This window comes from Actinia tenebrosa, unplaced genomic scaffold (assembly GCF_029948245.1).
Source record: "Actinia tenebrosa isolate PJP-AT-01 unplaced genomic scaffold, QUT_ActTen_1.0 PGA_scaffold7__59_contigs__length_16204524, whole genome shotgun sequence".
Lineage (NCBI taxonomy): Eukaryota > Metazoa > Cnidaria > Anthozoa > Actiniaria > Actiniidae > Actinia > Actinia tenebrosa.
The window spans coordinates 15848176-15869508 of NW_028292584.1; the positions used below are offsets into that span (position 1 = coordinate 15848176).

At 37.0% G+C, this 21333-nt stretch overlaps 1 protein-coding gene across 5 annotated transcripts in view; it reads left to right on the forward strand.

The window, feature by feature from the left end:
* The first annotated feature begins 145 nt into the window (after positions 1-145).
* LOC116287414 (protocadherin-23) overlaps positions 146-21333 on the forward strand; it is a 42924-nt gene continuing 21736 nt past the window's right edge. For 3 of the 5 annotated variants that reach the window (XR_004196074.2, XM_031694090.2, XM_031694092.2), the window contains exons 1-21: positions 146-549; positions 3530-3589; positions 4378-4520; positions 5328-5381; positions 6514-6603; positions 6713-6811; positions 7214-7321; positions 8101-8229; positions 8744-8819; positions 10059-10156; positions 10820-10945; positions 13731-13919; positions 15540-15723; positions 16381-16592; positions 16725-16904; positions 17527-17670; positions 18081-18275; positions 18979-19162; positions 19266-19477; positions 19563-19742; positions 20658-20801. Coding sequence is in view for 4 of the 5 variants with exons in the window: in XM_031694090.2 (XP_031549950.1) it covers positions 483-549; positions 3530-3589; positions 4378-4520; positions 5328-5381; positions 6514-6603; positions 6713-6811; positions 7214-7321; positions 8101-8229; positions 8744-8819; positions 10059-10156; positions 10820-10945; positions 13731-13919; positions 15540-15723; positions 16381-16592; positions 16725-16904; positions 17527-17670; positions 18081-18275; positions 18979-19162; positions 19266-19477; positions 19563-19742; positions 20658-20801 (2874 nt within the window). In the remaining variant the exon portion in view is untranslated. The remainder of the gene's footprint in view (positions 550-3529; positions 3590-4377; positions 4521-5327; positions 5382-6513; positions 6604-6712; positions 6812-7213; positions 7322-8100; positions 8230-8743; positions 8820-10058; positions 10157-10819; positions 10946-13730; positions 13920-15539; positions 15724-16380; positions 16593-16724; positions 16905-17526; positions 17671-18080; positions 18276-18978; positions 19163-19265; positions 19478-19562; positions 19743-20657; positions 20802-21333) is intronic. The other 2 variants (XM_031694091.2, XM_031694093.2) reach the window with 2 other exon arrangements.

Consider the following 21333-nt stretch of genomic DNA (forward strand, 5'->3'; position numbering starts at 1 on the left):
TCATATCTCATGCTGAGACACATACCTCTCACAGTACAAATATTTATATTGATTGAAAGAGCTTAAGAAATAATAATGGCAAATCCATTGATGTATGAATGATTTGTATTCAAAATTCGACACCCCAGACAGTGCACTAGAACATTTGCATAATGTTTTTTTTCATGGAAGATTAGAACTCAAGTCGGTCGTTACGAATTCCATTTTCGTAATATACTAAATACCTCGGTCGCTTCGAATTTCTGAGCCCTTGAAAAAAACCTGACTCATTGGTAATTTATCGGTACAAAAATAAGGACTTATTAGCCATGCCTTGAAAATTTTGATCGGACATAGCGATTTAAAAATCTTTCCGCCATTGACTTTGACATCAACAAATTTCGCAGTTTATTTTCGTCGTTTTGTAGCTTACACCGTCTCGGCTGTTATCCAACACACTCTTGAAAACTGACTCCGAAGTTGGTAAACCGAAAGCAGGCAAAATGGAGTTATCTTTTCGTATTCTTGGTTATTTAACCTTGCTCTGTTACTTACTACACCATACGAATGGTAAGTCTAAATATTATAGTCAACAAGTCACATTTATAAGTCTAAAACTATTAGGCTTAATACCTCTGAAATTTAGATATTTATTTTAAAGTTTAGTTATTTTTACAGCCCAGTATAACGTTATGTGAGTGTTTTGGGTGATAGTGTTACCACAAATTTATATATTTGTATTATTAATAATGGTTTGTATAGTCAGAATATTTACATCATAGGATAAATTATTTAGTTCACGCTAAAATTACCTGTAAAAAACTATCTTCATAAACTAAAAAAATATTATCCTAACTCCACGAATATCTGAGATTGAATATAAAAATTGTACAACAATCTTGACTCAGATGTTATATTTATAATGGTTTTATAAATTTTTGTTACTTCCAAAGAAATTATATCTTCATATGACATAGGATAATATGCTTAAAAAATATCGTCTGGAACTTAAAAAATAATAATCTTTAATCTACAGATATCTGTGCTTAAAATAAGATCGAATTCTACAATAGTCTTTAGGTGATATTCATAATAGTATAATATCGTTTTTACTATGTTATATTTTTTCACTGGTAAAGGAATTTTCTCTCCTTATGACAGATGATCGATGAATTAGCTGTAAGAAATATAGTCACGAACTTACAAATAATAATCTTTAATCCAGAAATAACAGTGGCAAAAACTAATATGAATTTTTTTATGACAATATTGTTATTTTCTAGTGCTTTACTTGTTACATCATTCACTTCTAATGATTGCTTTTCTACTAATGACGGAGGAAGACAAATGGATTGTCATGTACTTGCACCGCCTCGCTTCCGTTGCCATAAAAAACAACATTTCTTATTATTGCTTACCTTCCAAGAAAAAAAATATATTTCAAGTTATGCATCGAAAATGAAATTTTAAATTCGATAGATATTGTGCTTATTGATAACAATAGACCGTGATTACAATGCAGAGATAAAATCTCAAGTATTTTATTCAACTTATAGAGATAACCACGCATTTATATTCATAAGTTTCTTTGATGGATATCATGGCGCAAATCTTGTCTCTAGCTTCGAGCGTTTTCGATATTAACGATGACTTTTCGGAAAACTATTTGAAATATGCAAATTATATTTCTAAAGGACCGACCAAAAGCAGATAAAATATTTATCAATAATAGCTAGTAATGGCTTTTTGTTATTTGTCCAAACTAAATAGCCTGTGATATTACTTTAACCTGTAAATATGGAATGGCTATGATTAAGTTTTTCACTCACGACGCTATCTTATTTTATTTTGTTTTTATTTTTTTCAGCAATTAAAAAAATTGGCCGGCTCAAAGTCAAAATCTTTATTTTTATTTTAGTAAACTGACTTAATCTTGAAGTATATTACTTTCCCTTATCACTTTGAAAAATGATATATAGAATGAAGGCATCTAACCAGTGAAATAAAAAAATACTAGTCAACGTGTAATAGTCAAATATAGACACAAAAGAAAACAATGGAATAAGGGCCTACTAAAGTGTATTAGTCAAATATCTATTTCGCGGGGACTTTCACGGGTTTAATGACTTCACTCTTTACTGGATGTCTATCTTCAACTTAAAAAAAATGGCGATGTTTGAATTTCTTTAGTTTCGTGAGTATTCCAAAATAACAAAAACAGATCAAACAAATGCGTCATGAGATTACCCAGCAGTTCGTCAATGCGCAGCATCACGCGCGTTAACTACTCCACTTGTCATTAGAGTTTGTTGGGTAACGTCCTTGATACGAATATTTTTCTCCGAGTTTGCCCCTCCGCAAAAACCAACACGCTCAATAGACCATTTTCGAATTCCAAATTACCGCTGTGTTCCTTGATTACAGGCTCATTTGCACAGGGTTAGCCTCGTATCAGTGTTTAAATATTCACAAATACCAACAGAAAAGTAAAGAATGCACAAATTCAACAATGCAAACATTTTGAAACTCGACGGACCTTGACTGGAACACGTGAATATTCTGCACAAACTCGAGGCTAACCCTGTGCAAATGAGTCTGTAATCAAGAAACACAGCGGTAATTTGGAATTCGAAACGGGTCTATTCCAATTCGGTCTGTGAGTTAACCGTGCCCTGACTTTGTTCGCTTTAATATATAAGTTGGTGAAAGTTCGTATAGTTTTACGACCAAATTTGTTTTTCTGTATTATGCATTAAGAGAGGATTCTTTTCGTATTCAAGCAGTGAACGCCAAAAACTATTTTCTTGAAGAAAGGCTGTTGTACAAGGCTAAAATCTTGTTATTCAGAAAGTTTAACTTGTTTGGAAGTGGAGATGACCGATGAAAGTGGAATCAAAGTGTTAACCCAAAGCAAAAATTTTATTCGAAAATGAGGTTTAGCCCTTCATTTGTTTATTTCCCATATATTTTCTATAAAAAAGCCTGACAAAGCAACATTCTAACACAAATGCAACAAAACATCTTTGTACAATTGAAAATACCGCTTCAAACAGGCATTTTATAATAGTACATCAGTTTCTAACTGTTTAAAAAAGGCTTTGAGTGTTAACCCAAAACGAAAACTGGGATCAAAACTCACACGAAAGTCTAGTGTTTGGCGCTTTTTGCCATTATTGCTCATTATTGAAAACAATTTCCTCTTAAAGCAAACACTAGAATGCATACCATTTATCCGTAATGACAAAGTTAACTAACAAAATTGTACAAATTAGTGCAAAGTTTTTTTAGGTCTATGGTCTATCTACTGAGGTCTACTCAACTTCATAATTTGTGCAAATTTCTATACTTTCTTACAAAGTTTTTCACGGGAATACTGCTCCCGAACATCATTATATTTAGCCGAAAGGAGGTGGCTATAATCGCATGAAATGCATAGGATTTCGTTGTTTTTTTTTGGTAAAAATAGTTCCATGATTTTAGTTAAAAATTTAAATGTTAATAGCTATAACGTGTTTTTACTGACTGTTAACTGTTTTTTTCTGTCCTTCAGCTGTCAAACCAGTATTTCAAGACTCTACTCCTTCTGTAATAACAGAAGGATTACCACCAGGTAAAGACTTAAAATATTGTGCATAAGGTTCTGGTCTTCACTTTGACACAACTCCTTGTTTTGAGGGAGGTAAGGTCACGTGACCTGTTAATTCGGTCATCCATTCAGTCCCACAATGCTGTGCACCAGCAGAGTGTTACCAGACCTCCATTAAAATTCCTTTCTAGAATAAAATAATGCCAAGCTGATGATTTGTAATTCTTTTCCTAAAGAGAGAGAGAGAGGGAAAAAAAGGAAAAAGAAAAAACAAGGCGGTATACTAAACGTTGGTGTTATTGAGAAAGAAAGCCAATAAAAAATAGTTTGTTAACTACCAATAATTCTTCGTTTGCACATGACTTCAAAGCAGCCATCTTGGTTTAAGTTATCAACATAATTGTCAATGAATTCTTGTGTTATGTCATCCAACATGGCTGCCGTCTCTTTTGTTATTTCACTCCCTTGGAAATGATTAAAACCAGCAACATGCTGGCGTTGACATTACGTTCAAACAATGAATTTGCTGATCTGATGTTCAAACAAATGCCCCGTTCACACGGCCGAGTGTAAAACTTGGTAAAAGTGGTTTAACGAAACAGGTTTATAAAATAATTAACTCCTCATAACTGTACTTTATGTTGCACAACATAAGTTTCAGTAGTTTAATTCTCGTTAGGAGGATCCTTCGGAAGGCGTATGCAACATGGCCTCCATATTAGATAGTAGCAAGAGACCAAAGGAAAACGAAATCTTTTTAAAAATTAATCTATCTAGATTCATTCTATATTTGGGGTATCTTTTTCCCTCAGGTACATTTTACTACAAGTTCGTAGCAACTGATGCAACTCCAGGACATGTTGTTACGTACAGTCTTGAGTCTAAAGCAAGTGAATGGTTCAACATTAACAGCGCTACTGGAAATGCAACAGTAAAGAAAACTATTGACAGAGAGGTAATTATCACCACTACCACTACTACCACTACCACTACCACTACCACTACCACCACTACCAACACCACTACCACCACCACTACCACCACCACCACTACCACCACCACTACCACCACCACTACCACTACCACTACCACCACCACTACCACCACCACTACCACCACCACTACCACTGCCACTACCACTACCACTACCACTGCCACTACCACTACCACTACCACTACCACTACCACTACCACTACCACTACCACTACCACTGCCACTGCCACTGCCACTGCCACTGCCACTGCCACTGCCACTGCCACTGCCACTGCCACCGCCACTGCCACTGCCACTGCCACTGCCACTGCCACCGCCACGCCACTGCCACTGCCACTGCTGCCACTGCCACTGCCACTGCCACTGCCACTGCCACTGCCACTGCCACTGCCACTGCCACTGCCACTGCCACTGCCACTGCCACTGCCACTGCCACTGCCACTGCCACTGCCACTGCCACTGCCACTGCCACTGCCACTGCCACTGCCACTGCCACTGCCACTGCCACTGCCACTGCCACTGCCACTGCCACTGCCACTGCCACTGCCACTGCCACTGCCACTGCCACTGCCACTGCCACTGCCACTGCCACTGCCACTGCCACTGCCACTGCCACTGCCACTGCCACTGCCACTGCCACTGCCACTGCCACTGCCACTGCCACTGCCACTGCCACTGCCACTGCCACTGCCACTGCCACTGCCACTGCCACTACCACTACCACTACCACTATTTCCAATGATGATAATGATACTTTTGTATTCGCAGGCGATGGGGAGCACGTTTAGATACAAAGTATTTGCATCAGACGGCACAAATACAGTAAGAACATAACATGATACTAACATGTAACGGCAATTCACCAATGAAAGAAGAGCAACGGTTATCTAGTGTTGTATTTGAAAAATAATACTGCTAAAAAGCTGTCAGTGGTATCGTTTTTTTATCTCCCATCCCATCCCGACCCATCCCATCCCATCCCATCCCATCCCATCCCATCCCATCTCATCCCATCCCCATCCCATCCCATCCCATCCCAAAACGAGAACGAGTAATCTAATTGTTTTAGCATAAACCTACTAGCTAATATTATAGTTTTGAAAACAAACAATGACACTGAAAACTTTACTGAACAAAACGACGATCAACTAGTGGCACCGTTTTCATTCATCTTTGCGAACTCGACTATCTTAACGTATAAGCTTAAACTTCAAGTAGTGCTCTATTTCTATAGCTTTTTGTCTCTAATATTACGGTCAAAACTATCCTTCCAATATCATCCATCTTTTTATCTGTTCTTGGGTGCTTTTCTAATTGAGTGAGTAATAAACTAAACGGATTTATTCCCAAATACTTTGTTGTCAGATCATTCAAACCCGTGCCATGTTTACAATTCGCTTCTTGTCAGTTAATTTGCACTTTGCACTTTAGTGTATCGTCTGTTCTTACCGTTTAAAATTCTTCTTGAATACATGTGAATAAGTTGTCTTGTGGATTTTTTGTGTTCTTTGAGGAACAGGATAGATAGTGTTAACGTTAGCAAATCAGATGATCGTGATGTAATATTTCAAAGCCGACAATGAGGACTGGACGGGATTTCAAGTCAAAGCTGAAATCCCGTCCAGTCCGATATTGGAGGCTTTGAAATGACTTCTCATCTCATTAATTATTCGACTTGGAGTAACTGGAACAAAATTAATTCAGTCCTAGGACTGAATTAATTTTGTTCCAGTTACTCCAGACTGAACGCATTCCTTTCACAGGACTTTACCAGGTTTCAAGTAACATAATGTAACCCAAAAATAGCCCATTGATTGGCTGGTTTACTCATGAATTATTAATGAGTATGAGGAAGTATGCTAGTAGGTTTATGCTAATATTGATTATTTTCATATTCTTTTATTTTCAAGTCAATCCTGACTTGACTAAATATTTAATACTTTAATGTTTCTAGGGAGAAGCAGATGTGATTCAACAGATCCGGGATATTAATGACAATCCTCCGGTCTTCAATAACCTGCCGAAGAGTATCAACATTAAAGAGGTCAGGAGGGATAATGTTTAGTGTCTTAATTCAATACCGGTATTTGATAGAATATCAAAATATGAATTTGAAATAATTAGAGTAATTGATAAAAAGTCTTTTCATTCAGGATACCTCTGTAGGTTCATTAGTGTTTACAGTGAGTGCAACCGATGAAGATTCATCCCCTGCTAATGCCTTCGAATTTGCCATTGAAACTGGTAATGAGGTAAGGGTCATATAAAGGAGTTGAAAGTAGATGTTGCTGTATCTAATAGGTGTCTAATAGGCCTCTCCACAGTTCTCCACTAGTCTGAATGATATGTTATTTCATTACAGACCACCTGTCATTCCCTAGAGTATCATTTCTTTGTTTAATGGTTGCGCAGGAGAAAATCGAGATATGAATATGCATGGCTACAACTCAAACAAAGAACCGTATTCTCAAAAGAATGACATGTGGTCTGGAATGGAGAAAGATTATACCCAAGTTAAACTATAGGTCTATTAGATTATAAGATTTTGATTTCTTGATCCTGATGTCGTTCCCCTGTATGTTTTTCTACAATTCCTCATAAAGTCAAGTCTCACTTGTTATTTTTTGCTAAGAAAATAACATTCACTTTTCCAGGAAGGAAGATTTGAATTCCCTAATCCCGCTGATGGCCAAATTAAACTGAAGAAATCTCTCGACTATGACGATGGTACAAAACAGTTCGTGTTTCGAATTATCGCAAAGGTGTGTAAATGTCGTCTGAATATTCAAAATCTGTTATTTTATTGTAGATTCTCCTGTGGTGAGTAGCATTTTTGTACCAAGACATTGTTCTCATTCAACCAATGAGCGCGCTCGTGCCTTTTAGCTATACCTTTGGTTCGATTCTCTTAGTGATGCATCGCGGATGAAGCTATAGAAAAATCGCCTTCAAATAGGTACCTATGGAAAGGAAATTTATCGTTTTAAGAGGATGGGGTTATAATTTTGAAAGTTAGCATTTTTGACCATTAAAATGGCTTTGAGTGAGAGCTGGTCGCCACTGAGGTTTCCCGCCTTGTCTTTTTTTCTTACGAGGAGACACTGACACTGTTAAAAACACCTCTAAATGACATCGGAGGGCGGCAAAACCTTCATTTATCGTTAGGTTCACATCAAGATAAGTTTATTGACAATAAGTTTTACAATTCGAAGCTAGGTATACCAAAAAAAAAAAAAGATTATTTAGGCCTCAAGAGAACTGCTGGGGCTTCCTGTGGATTCATAATTTAATTTTAAGAAGAGTGACCAGCCGGTTTCAAAGCAAAAGAAAAGAAAAGAAAGAAAGAAAGAAAATTCAAAAGAAAATTTTGTAGCAACAAATATTTTCTAATGAACTTCGATTTCACAAAGTTTTTAAAAATATTAAGCTAATTATATCTAGTTTAACATTACTTACATAAACTTTGATACTTTATACAGTCCATTATTCTTTTATATTTTTGTATTTTATTCCTTTATCTGTTTACTTTTCATGGACACAGAACACCCTTTCCAGTCCTTATCTAAATTCTACAGCAGTGTTGACCATCAACGTTCTGGATGTGGATGATTTGGGTGCGAAGTTTGAGAAGAATTTGTACGAAACAACACTAGCCAAAGATTCTCTGCCGGTAAGTAAATGGGAAAGTTTAATATTGTTTTTACTTGGATAACGTGGAAGGGTGGTTGCTTAATTCTCCCGAATAAGCCTTTTCATAGTTTAAGAATCGATTCCACTGCGCATGCAATTTTATCCCGAATTTCTCATCTTCCTTTGTTTAAACCTTCTTTTGTTCTTAATTAAACAAAAGAAGGTGAGAAATTCGGGATAAGATCGCATGCGCAGTGGAATCGATTCTTAAACTATGAAAAGGCTTATATAGGGAAATTTTATTTCATCGGATGATTTTTTCTTATATTTTAATAGGACGTTTGCACGATGAAGTCATTGACCTCTACTACCAGACTCCCTTGCACACTTTCTTTTGTTCAGTTAATTAGCACCAATTGTCTTACTATTCTCATGGGGGAATACAAATTTAAATAAGAAATTTCGCGAAGCATCTTGGTAGTGGGAGTCAAATGATGACATCGTGCAAATGTCCTATTGTCTGTTGTCTGATTTTGATTATTGGTTCATACCAGGGTACCGTAGTGACGACTGTCCAGGCTAAAGACAGGGATAGTTTTAACGCTACTGTAGAATACAAAATATATCAAGGTATTTGTACAAAGAATTAGTCAAATCCAACTAATTGTCTATCATTAATGCTGCATTCTGATTGCATGAACTACTACTAAGCTATAGGTTATATCCAACTAGTAGCGAAAAGTGCCTGCTTTCAAAATATAAAATATCAAATTTGACTTTAATTCAAAACTTGTTTGAATCTATGTATTTGACCGACTAGTTGGATTTGACTAAAACAATAAGTCCTCATGCCCGTATGGGCTATAAGTTAATAGCTCATTGGGGCTCGAGGACTAATCACTAAGTACATCAACTCGAAGTAGTTGGGTACCAATAAACCTCTTTAGCTCGGGCGTAATGTTTTCCCATTACAGACCACGTGTCATTCTGTTGAGAATAAAAAAAATTGTTTGAGTTGTATCCATATTCATATGTCTTCTCATGTGCAACCAAGCGCAAACCTTAAACAAAGAAATGATACTCTAGGAAATGACACATGATCTTGAGAATAAGATTCTTTGTTTGAGTTGTATCCATATTCATGTGTCTTCTCATGTGCAACCAAGCGCAAACCTTAAACAAAGAAATGATACTCTAGGAAATGACACATGGTCTTGAGAATAAGATTCTTTGTTTGAGTTGTATCCATATTCATGTGTCTTCTCATGTGCAACCTTTTCACAGAGAAACGATACTCTAGGGTATGACACATGATCTTGAGAATAAGATTCTTTGTTTGAGTTGTATCCATATTCATGTGTCTTCTCATGTGCAACCTTTTAACAGAGGAACGATACTCTAGGGAATGACATGTGGTCAAACATTACGCCCAAGGTGTAGAGTGATCTATAGCCAACTTTTGATCGGTATTTCAATTGGGTGAATGTCAAGCACGAAACAACCTGACCGAGTCTTCGGGGAAACAAGGAGAATGATTAAGATGACATTATTGTTTCCCCGGAGCCTCGACTTGGAATGTTTTGTGCTTGACCACTCAACCATACAGAATAGCGAAAGCTGGCTATTAGAGTGCGTACCATATATCCGTGAAAAAGTTTACTAACAAAATTGGTCAAAGTTATGTAGGTTTAAGGTCTACTGAGGTCTACTTAACTTACTAATTTGTGCAAATTTGTGCAATTTCTAACAATGTTTTTCATTGATGTCTGGTATGCACACTATCTGCAAACTGTACTACAAACTCCACGTACTTGAATGGCAATTATCTCAAACCGTTAATACTAATTGAAATCATCTTGTTCCGCTCAGAAACTAATCCTGGTAACGTGTACAAGGTAAATAACAACACAGGAGAGATAACAGTCAATGGACCGCTGACTATTGGAACTCAGCTACTGGTCGTTACGGTATGTAGAGAACTGAACACTTTGGTGTAAGGAAACACAGTTGTATAAGCCAGTTCAAAGTTTAAGAATCGTTTTCAATGCGCATGCGATTTTATCACTAATTTATAACCTTCTCTTGTTAAACCTTCTTTTGTTTTTAATTAAACAAACGAAGATGAGAAATTCGGGATAAAATCGCATGCGCACTGGAAATGATTCTTAAACTATGAACTGGATTATTGTACTCGTGAAGGGCGGGTGCAGGGGTAGTGGAACGGGTGGATGTAAAATTTGAGGACGAGATTGATAAACTGACTTTGAAATCATCTTCCACATCTTTAGCGTCTCAGTAAAAAATCTAATGAGTGAATGCAAAATCTAAAGAGGAAGTTATGATATACTGACATTGATGATGATGTGTTTTTTATTTAACCCGTACAAAAATAGCACGCATAATAGTTAGTAGTAGACTCTAAACCCATTGTTTTCTTTTGTTTTTTTATCGACTAGTACGAACTAAATTGTCATTTTTTTCCGATCCCGGGTTGAATATAATCGATATAGGAAATAGCCACCCCTTGAACTCACCCTTGATCCACAACGGTTTATTCTGTACTATTATTTTCAATTAATGAAACACCTGAAACAAGTGTGTAAAAAGTATATGTGTTACTGCTCTTTCAGGCCACCTCGACCAAACACCCTCCTGCATTCACCGTAGTCAAAGTGAATGTGGCTTCAATGCTCAACAAGTCGTACACTGTCAGTGTTGCTGAAGGACAAAGTAATGTGGTTATTTTCAATTTGGAAGTAAGTGCCTTAGTTCTTACAAAGTTTGCGCCCGTGATATGATTTCTCAGCAGTTTCATTGATTAAAGTGCCTATGAGCCCTAACTCAAAATTTCACTCATTAACATAAAGAAAGTTTAAATATCAGTATCTCCAAGATTCACCACTCCAATCACATAAAAATATTTACCTTTCAACTATTCAATTCATGTAGAACCAACACAGGAAATATTGAGGGCTAGTGGCACTTTAACGAGATGATAGCGAGGCTATCGCACTAGTGAACTTTTATGAACTGTATGGAATCCTCACCAACAATACCTATCTGATAAACTTGAAAGAATTCAAAGGAATGTCTCAAGATGGATTTTAGGCAGTTCCATTGAGTACAATGAACGTTTGAAATCACCTTGGATGGCTAAGTCTTCACTCTTATCGTGACTTTCTTAGCTTAGTTCAATTATTTAAGTTTATTAATGGCTTTTCTAAAGTCAAATTTTCTAAAGGTCGTACTAGGTCTACTCATGACCACAAAATTTGGAGACCATATGCTCGAACTAACATCTATAAATACTTGGATTAGGTATATTAATATATGGAATGATCTGCCAGAACATTTAGTTCATTGTAATTCTTATAATAAATTCAAGAAAGGACTTAGAGATTATTTATGCAAGGAGAAGCAGTAAATTTTTATCCTATTCATTTTCTTTCTTTGTAACTAGTATTACATTATTTCCATATTTTTAGTTCCAATAGCTTTTAACGATTTTACAATATATTTATATTTTATAGTTTCTTAATCTTTTTTACAATATATTTATATTTTATAGTTTCTTAATCTTTTTTATTTTTTTTCTTTTCTACCAGAGATTTTATTGTTATTAGTTAGGGGGGAGAGGGGGGGCTGCAGGATATGAGGATTCAGTTCTTCCCTTGCAGCGCCCTTTTTGCAACTTTTTTCTATCAATTGTTATTTGTTTGTAAATGAATAAATAAATAAATAAATAAATAAATAAATAAATAAATAAATAAATAAATGGATGGATGGATGGATGGATGGGTGGGTGGGTGGGTGGGTGGGTGGGTGGGTGGGTGGGTGGATGGATGGATGGATGGATGGATGGATGGATGGATGGATGGATGGATGGATGGATGGATGGATGGATGGATGGATGGATGGATGGATGGATGGATGAATAAATTGTGTTTTAAATTTTATCTGCCTGTACCAAAGTGTTGACAGAAAGCATAACTAAATCTACCATTTTTGGTAAATGTCCAAACTGAATATTTATATTTTCTAACTTCATAGTCTATTTGCAAACAATTACAAATTGTTTTCAAAGTATGTAAGATCATAAAAGTTTCCAGTGTATATCGTGTCGAGCTTTCTTATATAGTTCACAAGAATAATTATAGAAGATATACAAAGAGATCATTAACCAAGCATTTCAAGAGTTTTATACGTAGTGTTTAATAAACGAGTAGTAGTGTTTTATCAGGTATTAGAAAACTCATTAATAATTCATGAGAAAAACACAATAGAAATCATGACCATGAAGGTGATTTTATATCTGATAAAGATTCGTCTTCATTTGCATAAACTTTAACTTGGATTTTCTCTATCAAACTTGGTTCATTTCGTAAAAAAATCGGTACACAATGAGAACAAACATCATAAGTTTTCTAAGCCGTTCAATAATCTCGCAGATCGTGGTTTATCGGGTCTAAAACCACTCGGCTGCGCCTCGTGTTTTATACCCGATAAAACACTCCTGCTCGTTTATTAAACATTACTAAGAGCACGAGGCGTAGCCGAGTGCTTTTATACCTGATAAAACACGATCTACGAGTTTTTTGAACTGCTTAAAACACTCATGAACAATTTATAAGATTTTGGTTCAACTGGAGCCACCATACACGTCACGAACAGGGATTTTTATACTTCGATAGAGATTTGACGTCAGATTTGAAGCTCCCACACGTTGGATATTGCGTGCCAAGGCAAAGACAGGCACGTTAGTCAAAGATCTTTAGGGTTGACTATGACCTTGATGAAGCTCTATGCCTTCATCTAAACTTGGATGCATACTTCATTCCTGATGAAGTCATCCTCATAGTATTCGAGTGGTCTTTATATAAAGACACATGTGTCTTTATATAAAATCACTTGAATACTAATGAAGAGGACCTTATCGGGTATAAAGGTTCATGCACGTGACGTGTATGGTGGCTCCAATTGGACCATAAGCTTATGAATTATTAATGAGTGTTTTAAGAATTTTTAAAGAATTTGGTCTATATATAGCTTAAAGTTGTACAAGCGGTAAACAGAAGAAGAGCGTAACAGTGCATTACAGTGCGACGCACCTAACCGTGGCAACCCAACTTAATTTTTAGCAATGCCGTTGAACCCTTGCCCGCCAAGTGTTTCAATCAATTGAAGGACTTTTTACGAAAGTATTCAGTTTTAGCCAGCAAAGGGACCAAAATAGGTATCAATAGGTAGCAAATTCCTTGCCATCCATTTAAGTTTTAAAGAAATAATTTTAAATATTTGTGGTCACGCTGAGTGAGTTCACGTGAAAATGAACAATCCTTGCTGTCTGATTGGCTGACTAGTAAAAAATATAAGTTGGGTGGCCAAGGGTAGGCGAGTCTCACTGTAATATGACATTCATCAAGACTTTGTTCGTTTAGAAATAAATTTCTAATATTAATCAAACATTTACATTAAATTTAAGAATTTCTTTTCCGCAACAAATCGTATAAATTATTACTGATTCATTGATTTTCTTTGCAGCCTGTAGAACGGTACTACAACATCACCGGAGGAACGTTCTCTATCATATCTAGTGCACAATCTAGTCTCTTCTCCATAGACGGCAAAAACCTAAAAGTTGGAGGAGCAGCGTTGGACAGAGAGACTCGAGACCAATACCAACTGAATATTGTGGTAGATAAAGATGGTACAAGAAAAGGAGTGGTTATGGTAAGGATTAGATATTCAATACTCTTGGACTGCAGCCACATGACTCAAAATCCTTTGAGATACAAATTTCAATAAAATAGCCGCCATCTTGGTTGATCCAACAAGAGAAGCTAATGAGGTAAATGAGGAATGCTTTGTATGGTCAACCAACATGGCGGCTATGACGTAACATGCACTTCAAGAATATATATTTTGATTTTTAAGACATGATTTTATGGTAACTATGACGATATAAAGTGCAAAGCGAGATGTCTCCCACTGAATTCAATTCATAAAAGCTACGCTAAAAAATAATGCTTCATAGATCAAGCTAAAGTTATCAAGCTTCATCACTGCCATCGTTATATCAACGTTTTTATCAAAGTTCAGTATATCGATCCATTTTAACATCATCCTCTATATAAGCGTCTTGATCAGCAACAACATTATTATCATCATCGAGATTTATTGCAACAAGAGTCTCATGATCTGGCATCATTTCAATAGTTACTACTTCATTGGAATCATCATCAGCATCATCTAATTGTGTCTTCTTCACTTTCGTCCACTTTGCTAATTTATTTGCCGAAATTCTTACATTTTAAATAGAGTAACTCTTATAAATTCTGTAATTATCTCCGAGTATTTTTACCATTGAGTCTCATTGTTGATGCTTTCTGGCCGAGCTGTGTCAAACATCAAACGTTTAATGGTATGTAAAAATTTCTCTCATCAAGTGCATGAAAATAGTTTCAAACCAAAGTTTTTACAACGGCTCTTCTGTAATTACGTTTTCCACTGCTTTACGTGATCCCTAAAAACACTTTAACTTTTTTTAATTTTATTTGTTCAAAGTAAAAGACAATATTTTGCACAAAAATCCATTCAAAAAGATTTTGTGGTTCATAAACATGAAAACTTAATTAATACCATTTTCTTAAAATAATAAATAATAAAAAAACTACTTGTTGTTGACTCTCCTTAAGAGCCAAAGTATTTAATATCTACTATGTAAACGTATTCGTTGAACATTCTATAAGTTGATGTAAAAGCTCTAAAATACCTTTCGAAACGATATTGTGATTCATAAAATGAATTTTTGCAATTCCTTTTGTCATCTTATGAAGTAATAAATAATTAAAAAACGAAGTATTTCGTTGTTGACCACAAGGCAAGATCCCTGTGAACCAAACTGCTTATCTATCTTATAGAATCATACATTCTATAAGCTCAACCCCGTTATTTATTTTTTCACTTGACAAATGGCGTCACGGTGACTCCAAAACATCATGAACTTTTTGAAAATAAATTTCGTTATTCTATGTGTTTCAAAAGCTTTACTTATTACAGCTAGTTGTTGATTGTTTTTATTTGTTTGTGTCAACTTTATATAGTCTCACAACAACACTAAAAATCACCCAGCGATAAATTGTAAATAACACTAATGCACGTGTTGCACCATATGTAAGCAGAGAGCGTGAAGCATGCATCTAGCAAGCAAGGATTTATGTCAAGTAAGTTAAAAAAATAAAAGACAATAAGTTAAAGTTAAGGATAACAAGCTTGATGCATGCCGGTATACGTTGAGTACCAAAATAGAAAACGAATAAGCTCAGCTTAGATGTTCGGTTCATCAATAAGGTTACCATCAATGTACTGGACATCAATGACAACACGCCGTCATTCCAAGGTGATCTCCCTTACAATGCTTCAGTGAGAGAAGATGCCGATGTAGGACACAGTATATTGAGGGTAACAGCAACAGATGTGGATGAGGGTTTGAATGGTACTGTGAAGTATGCCCTTAAAGGAGTAGATCAACCAGGTAGGGATCTTAGTACAAATAAATATGACATATGACTTTATACAATCATTTGTAAAATCACTGACGGGTTAAGAAACATAGAAAACGGCTGAGACCGAATTAGATTAATGGGAAGTACCTTAATTAGATGTATCTATATTAGTAAGACTCGTGGGATGCTATACATTAGGGACCTTAAGCTGCAGGACGGCAACGTGGTCGACAACGTCGGCGAAATTGAGGCGCTTCAACCTTCTATTGTATTATTATTTCGTGTTAGTACCTAGTATTTTACTCAATAAGCATCCCCCTTTTAGAGCGAAATGACGTCTTTTTGGAGCGCTTTACTTATAACGAAAATCAGCAAAGATAAGCTTTCAGAGTAGCCGTTCTCTTTAGTACGTAAAAATAGGACATTCCACGTCTTACTTTCAGCATCAGACGGCAATGATGCACAGTATCTATTGAATATCGCAATTCGTGCTATTGTATGGTTGCCGTCGTCGTCGTCGTTGCCGTCCTGCAGCTTAAGGTCCCTATTGATGCACTGACAACGACAACGGCATGAACAAATTTGGGCTTCAATTCTTTTATTTTTTCTTGAATTCCATATAAAACATGCATGTATACCACATAGATGGTCCATCATGATATCATTTTATGAAAATTTTTTTTCAGACCTTTTCTCCATCGAAAACGCAACTGGATTAATTACTTTAGCTGGCAAACTAGATCGTGAGACAATGGCTCAGTACACTCTGACTATCCAGGCCTATGATGGAGGATCTCCTCCTAAGACCAACATTACTACTGTCATTATCAACGTACTAGATGTTAACGATAACCTGCCGGTTTTAAACCAAACTTCCATTTCTAAAGTTGTTCCTGAGGTAAGTAAAAATGGTTTCTTCTTTTGAGTCTTGATTTTTTCAAGAAGTAATTTATACTGAAAACTACTTACATTTGTGGGAGGTTACTGCAAGCGATGTTATTAAACAGTCTCGGCCATGGTTGTTTTGTAGTGGGCAACGAATGGGACAGAAGTGGCAGTGGTATCAGCCACAGATGCAGACAGTGGAGACAATGGCAGGATTACATACGTCATACAGGAAGGAGCTGATGACAAGTTTGTTATTGACCCTAACACCGGTGTTATCACCACCACAGGAGGGTTAAGTTACACGACTAAACCCATATACACGGTGAGATGTGATACATCGTATATCTTACAATAAAATTAATATTATAAGAAAAAACTGTTTTGTAGATATTTTGAAGTGTATATATTATGTTGTTTCAAATAGTTTCCTAACTCCTGCGGTTGAAACTGCTTCGCTTTTTCAAAATTTGGAACACTAAGTTTTCATCAACGTTGCCGCGACTTGCCTAGTTGTGGCTTTACATAACCCTTTCTAGTGAACCCTTAGAACATCAGAATTTTCCTAATTCTTCGAATTCGACTTCCTGAGTTCAGAGTTTCCAACCTAACCAAATTATAATCAATTGTTACCCAGTGGTCAAGGGCGGATCCAGGGGGGCAAAGGGGGGCTGAAGCCCCCCCTTCAGTAGAAAAAAAAAACGATGCTTTTTTATATTGTTTTCCGTTGTGTTGATGGAAGAATGGAAGAAACTCAATTAGTCCCCCCCCCCCCCCCTCTAAAATTTTGGCTGGATCCGCCCTTGCTGGTGGCTTCTGTTCTGTCTATTGTATGTTGGAGCATGCTTCGCGTGGTCTGGTCTGGTTTCACATCTGTCACTACAAGTGGACAGACATTTTTTGGATATTGTTGTCGAAGCATAATTATACATTTGTTTTGTTTTCAGCTTGTTGTGAATGCCCGTGATAACGGTTTACCACCAAGATCTGCTACAGCTACTGTACATGTTAACATCGAACCAAGAACTAACAAATCCTACACAGAACAAGTCACTGAAGGAGCAGCAAACGTTGATGTTTTAAGTTTGTTGGTAAGCTAATAGTTTCTAGGCATTGTTGTAATTATTAATATTCATGAATAGCTAGATCACGTGTTCCGATATTCTACCGAATGGAATGACGGGAAAGATTAAGTGTCTTTGTCCATCACAAGATGTCAAAAGGTTAATTAATTATGTAACTAACTTTCTGGGAATTATAGTGCCTAAGTATATTTACTGCAAGAAATACGTTCAAATCTTAAGCTAGAGACTGTTTCTGAATAACTAGCGTGCTTCCATCGAGTTTTGGGTGCACGCGGGGTGTTACTAAGCACGAAGGAAGCGTAAGAGCCGACTTCAAGCTTCTTGCACGCTTGCGCACAGCGTTAATTAACCAATCAGAGCGCGCGCTATATCGTGGCTATGTTATGATAATTCTTTTTTTTTTTTTGTATCGCTAGAGCGTAGAAAAGGATTACAAAGTTTCTGGAGCATCGTTTTCTTTTATATCTGGTAATGACGACAACCACTTCTTGATTGATGCTGCAAACAAAGTGCTCAAAATTGGTTCACAACCACTGGATAGGGAACTTCGAAATGAATACCGACTTGAAATCCAAGTCGAAAAAGATGGGATAATCAGAGGAGTTGCGACGGTAAAGCCTTATTGATGAACTTTTCATGATCGAGCAATATTAACAGAACTTAGCTTGCTTACTGTCAATCACGTGACTTTTTTGGAGTTGACAGGGGGGCAAACAAGCGGTTGACTGAGGGGCAACTAGCGGATGTTAAGTCAAAACATGTCAAAATAAGTCCTCAAGCTATTGTATTTGACTATTTCTACGACATGAAACCAGAAAACAAGAGATCAAAAAAAACCTTCAAGATTCTACAAACCATTAAAAACGCAACTATTACCGGAAGTGACGTCTATTGATCGCAACCTATAGCAGATATCTCATGAATGTTGTATTAAGACGGGCTGTTACAAGTAATTTATGGGTTTTTGTCCTCCATAGGAAACTTCCATCTTTTAGAGCAATTTAAATCACATCAATCAGATCAGATATTTGAAGATTATGTTTTAGAGAATATATATATAAGTGTAATTTTAGACTTGCATATAGAGTTTCGTGCGCTGTGTGATTGGTCGAGCGACCAGTGATTCGGAGACGATAATCACTGCTCGAGCGGTGAAGACTCGCGGCTCAATAGGCACCGATAATCACTTCGCCTTCGGCGAACAATTGTTAATTATTCTTGTATAACATTCCCAACGTTGAGATAATTTGAAATCTTGTTGCAAAAAAAAAAGTCTTTTATTTTCTTGAGTTCCTGGTTCATATTGTTGAATAGGTTACTATACTGGTGCTGGATGTCAATGACAACTCTCCGTCATTCCAAGGAACCATTCCTTATGATGCGAGCATTAAAGAAGACGCTGGTATCGGCGCAAACATTGTTAAAGTTCTGGCAAAAGACAGTGATTCTGGACTTAACAGTACTGTGAAATATGCCATCACTGCGGGAAACGACCAAGGTAAGTTATAGTAGGTATGCTTGAAGTAGGAGTTTACAAAAATATTCTAGCATCATTAACAAATAATTAAGCTGTTATTTTATAATCGCTTATTCGTTTCCAGGCTCGTTTTCCATGGACAACAAGACCGGACAAATATCTTTGTCTGGTAGCCTTGACCGAGAAAAAACTGCTCAGTACACTCTGACTATCCAGGCCTATGACGGAGGGACTCCTCCAATGACCAACACTACTACTGTCATTATCAACGTACTAGACGTCAACGATAACTCACCGGTGATGAATCAGACTTTACTTTCCAAAACCCTTTCTGAGGTAAGCACTATTTAGCTAGCATCAACTTTGTTACTGGAATTTGTGAGCAAGCGATGTTGTTGAACAGTCTTGGTTTGTTTTGTAGTGGGCAACGAATGGAACAGAAGTGGCAGTGGTATCAGCCACAGATGCAGACAGTGGAGAATATAGCAGGATTACATACGTCATACAGGAAGGAGCTGATGACAAGTTTGTTATTGACCCTAACACCGGTGTTATCACTACCACTGGAGGGTTAAGTTACACGACTAAACACACATACACGGTAAATAAGACACAAATATATATTAAAAATATTATGTATACGTTGTTGCTGTAAGGCGTGGAAAATCACGGGTTTTACTGGCAGTAAATGCTTCCAGACCACCACTAGCACTAGTACCAAAACAAAACATGACCATCACCATCACCATGACCATCACCATGACCTTACCATACCACCACCACCACCACCAATACGAAAACGAATTATGACTACTACTACCACTTTGACTACACCACCACCACCAAAAATGAACATAAACAGTCTATCCATTTACCACCATCGCTAGCATCAGCATCCCAAAACGCATATGACCATGGCCTTGACCATCACCAGAGCCATTACCATTTCCGCCAAAAATGAATATAACCAACACAATATCACATTACCACCTCCACCATCAGCATCCAAAAAAGAATATGACCAGAACTGTCACCTTACCACCACCATCACCAACACGAAACACGAACATGACCAGGACTGTCACCTAACCACCACCACCACCACCATCAACACCAAAAACAAACAATACCAAAACTGTCACCTTACCACCACCACCAACACCAACACCAAAAACAAACAATACCAAAACTGTCACCTTACCACCACCACCACCACCACCACCAACACCAACACCAACACCAAAAACGAACATGACCAGGACTGTCACCTCACCACCACCACCACCACTAATGAAAACAGAATGTGAGCATGACTTTGACCAACTACTGCCACCACGACCACAAAAGGTTGAGATGAACCTACCATGAATATTACCACAATCATTACTACTACTAACAAGAACAACGGTGATGATAACAGCAACAGCAACAATAAGAATAGCAACAACGAACCATCTCAGCAAACGTGGCGAAAACAAAAATTGCAGCTAATTGGTATCATTGTATTTTGTTGCAGATCATTGTGAAAGCTCGTGATCACGGTTCATCGCCACGCTCTGCGACAACGGTCGTGTCTGTTAGCGTTGAACCCAAGACTAACAAAACCTACACAGTACAAGTTACTGAGAACAGACCAGATGAAATTGTGATGAGTTTAGTGGTAAGCATGACATTACCTTCAAAGACTTCTCCCAAAGAATTGCCTACTGAATACTCCCATTTCGAGTTCGCCTTTGCTCAGTCTTAGCCTCGATTGCGTACAAAATTAATGTGTTCTTTTCTTTTATTATGGTCCACTGTATAGTAAGGAATGTACGTACTACAAATCATTACGAGTCGTAAAATGCCACTGTTGAAGGTTTTTGTTTAGACCGAAAAGTCTTTTTTAAAATTGTAAATTTCACAAGTAAGAGACAACTTTAATTTATAATGAAGTACCACGGGTTTTAGTTGAATAGCTGAATATCATAACGCACAAGCGAGACTAAGACTGAGCAAATAGTTCTCGAAACTGGAGTATTACCTGTTAATAGGAACCTTAGGAATCTAATAGATGAAAAGGCGGTTAAAGTCGACACCTATGATCCCTTGTTTACACACCCCGAAGAAGCTCAAGAAATCTACAGCGTGTAGACCGTATAGACACCTTGCAGATGACGTCAAAGCAGCTCGATCTGGGGCACAAATTACGA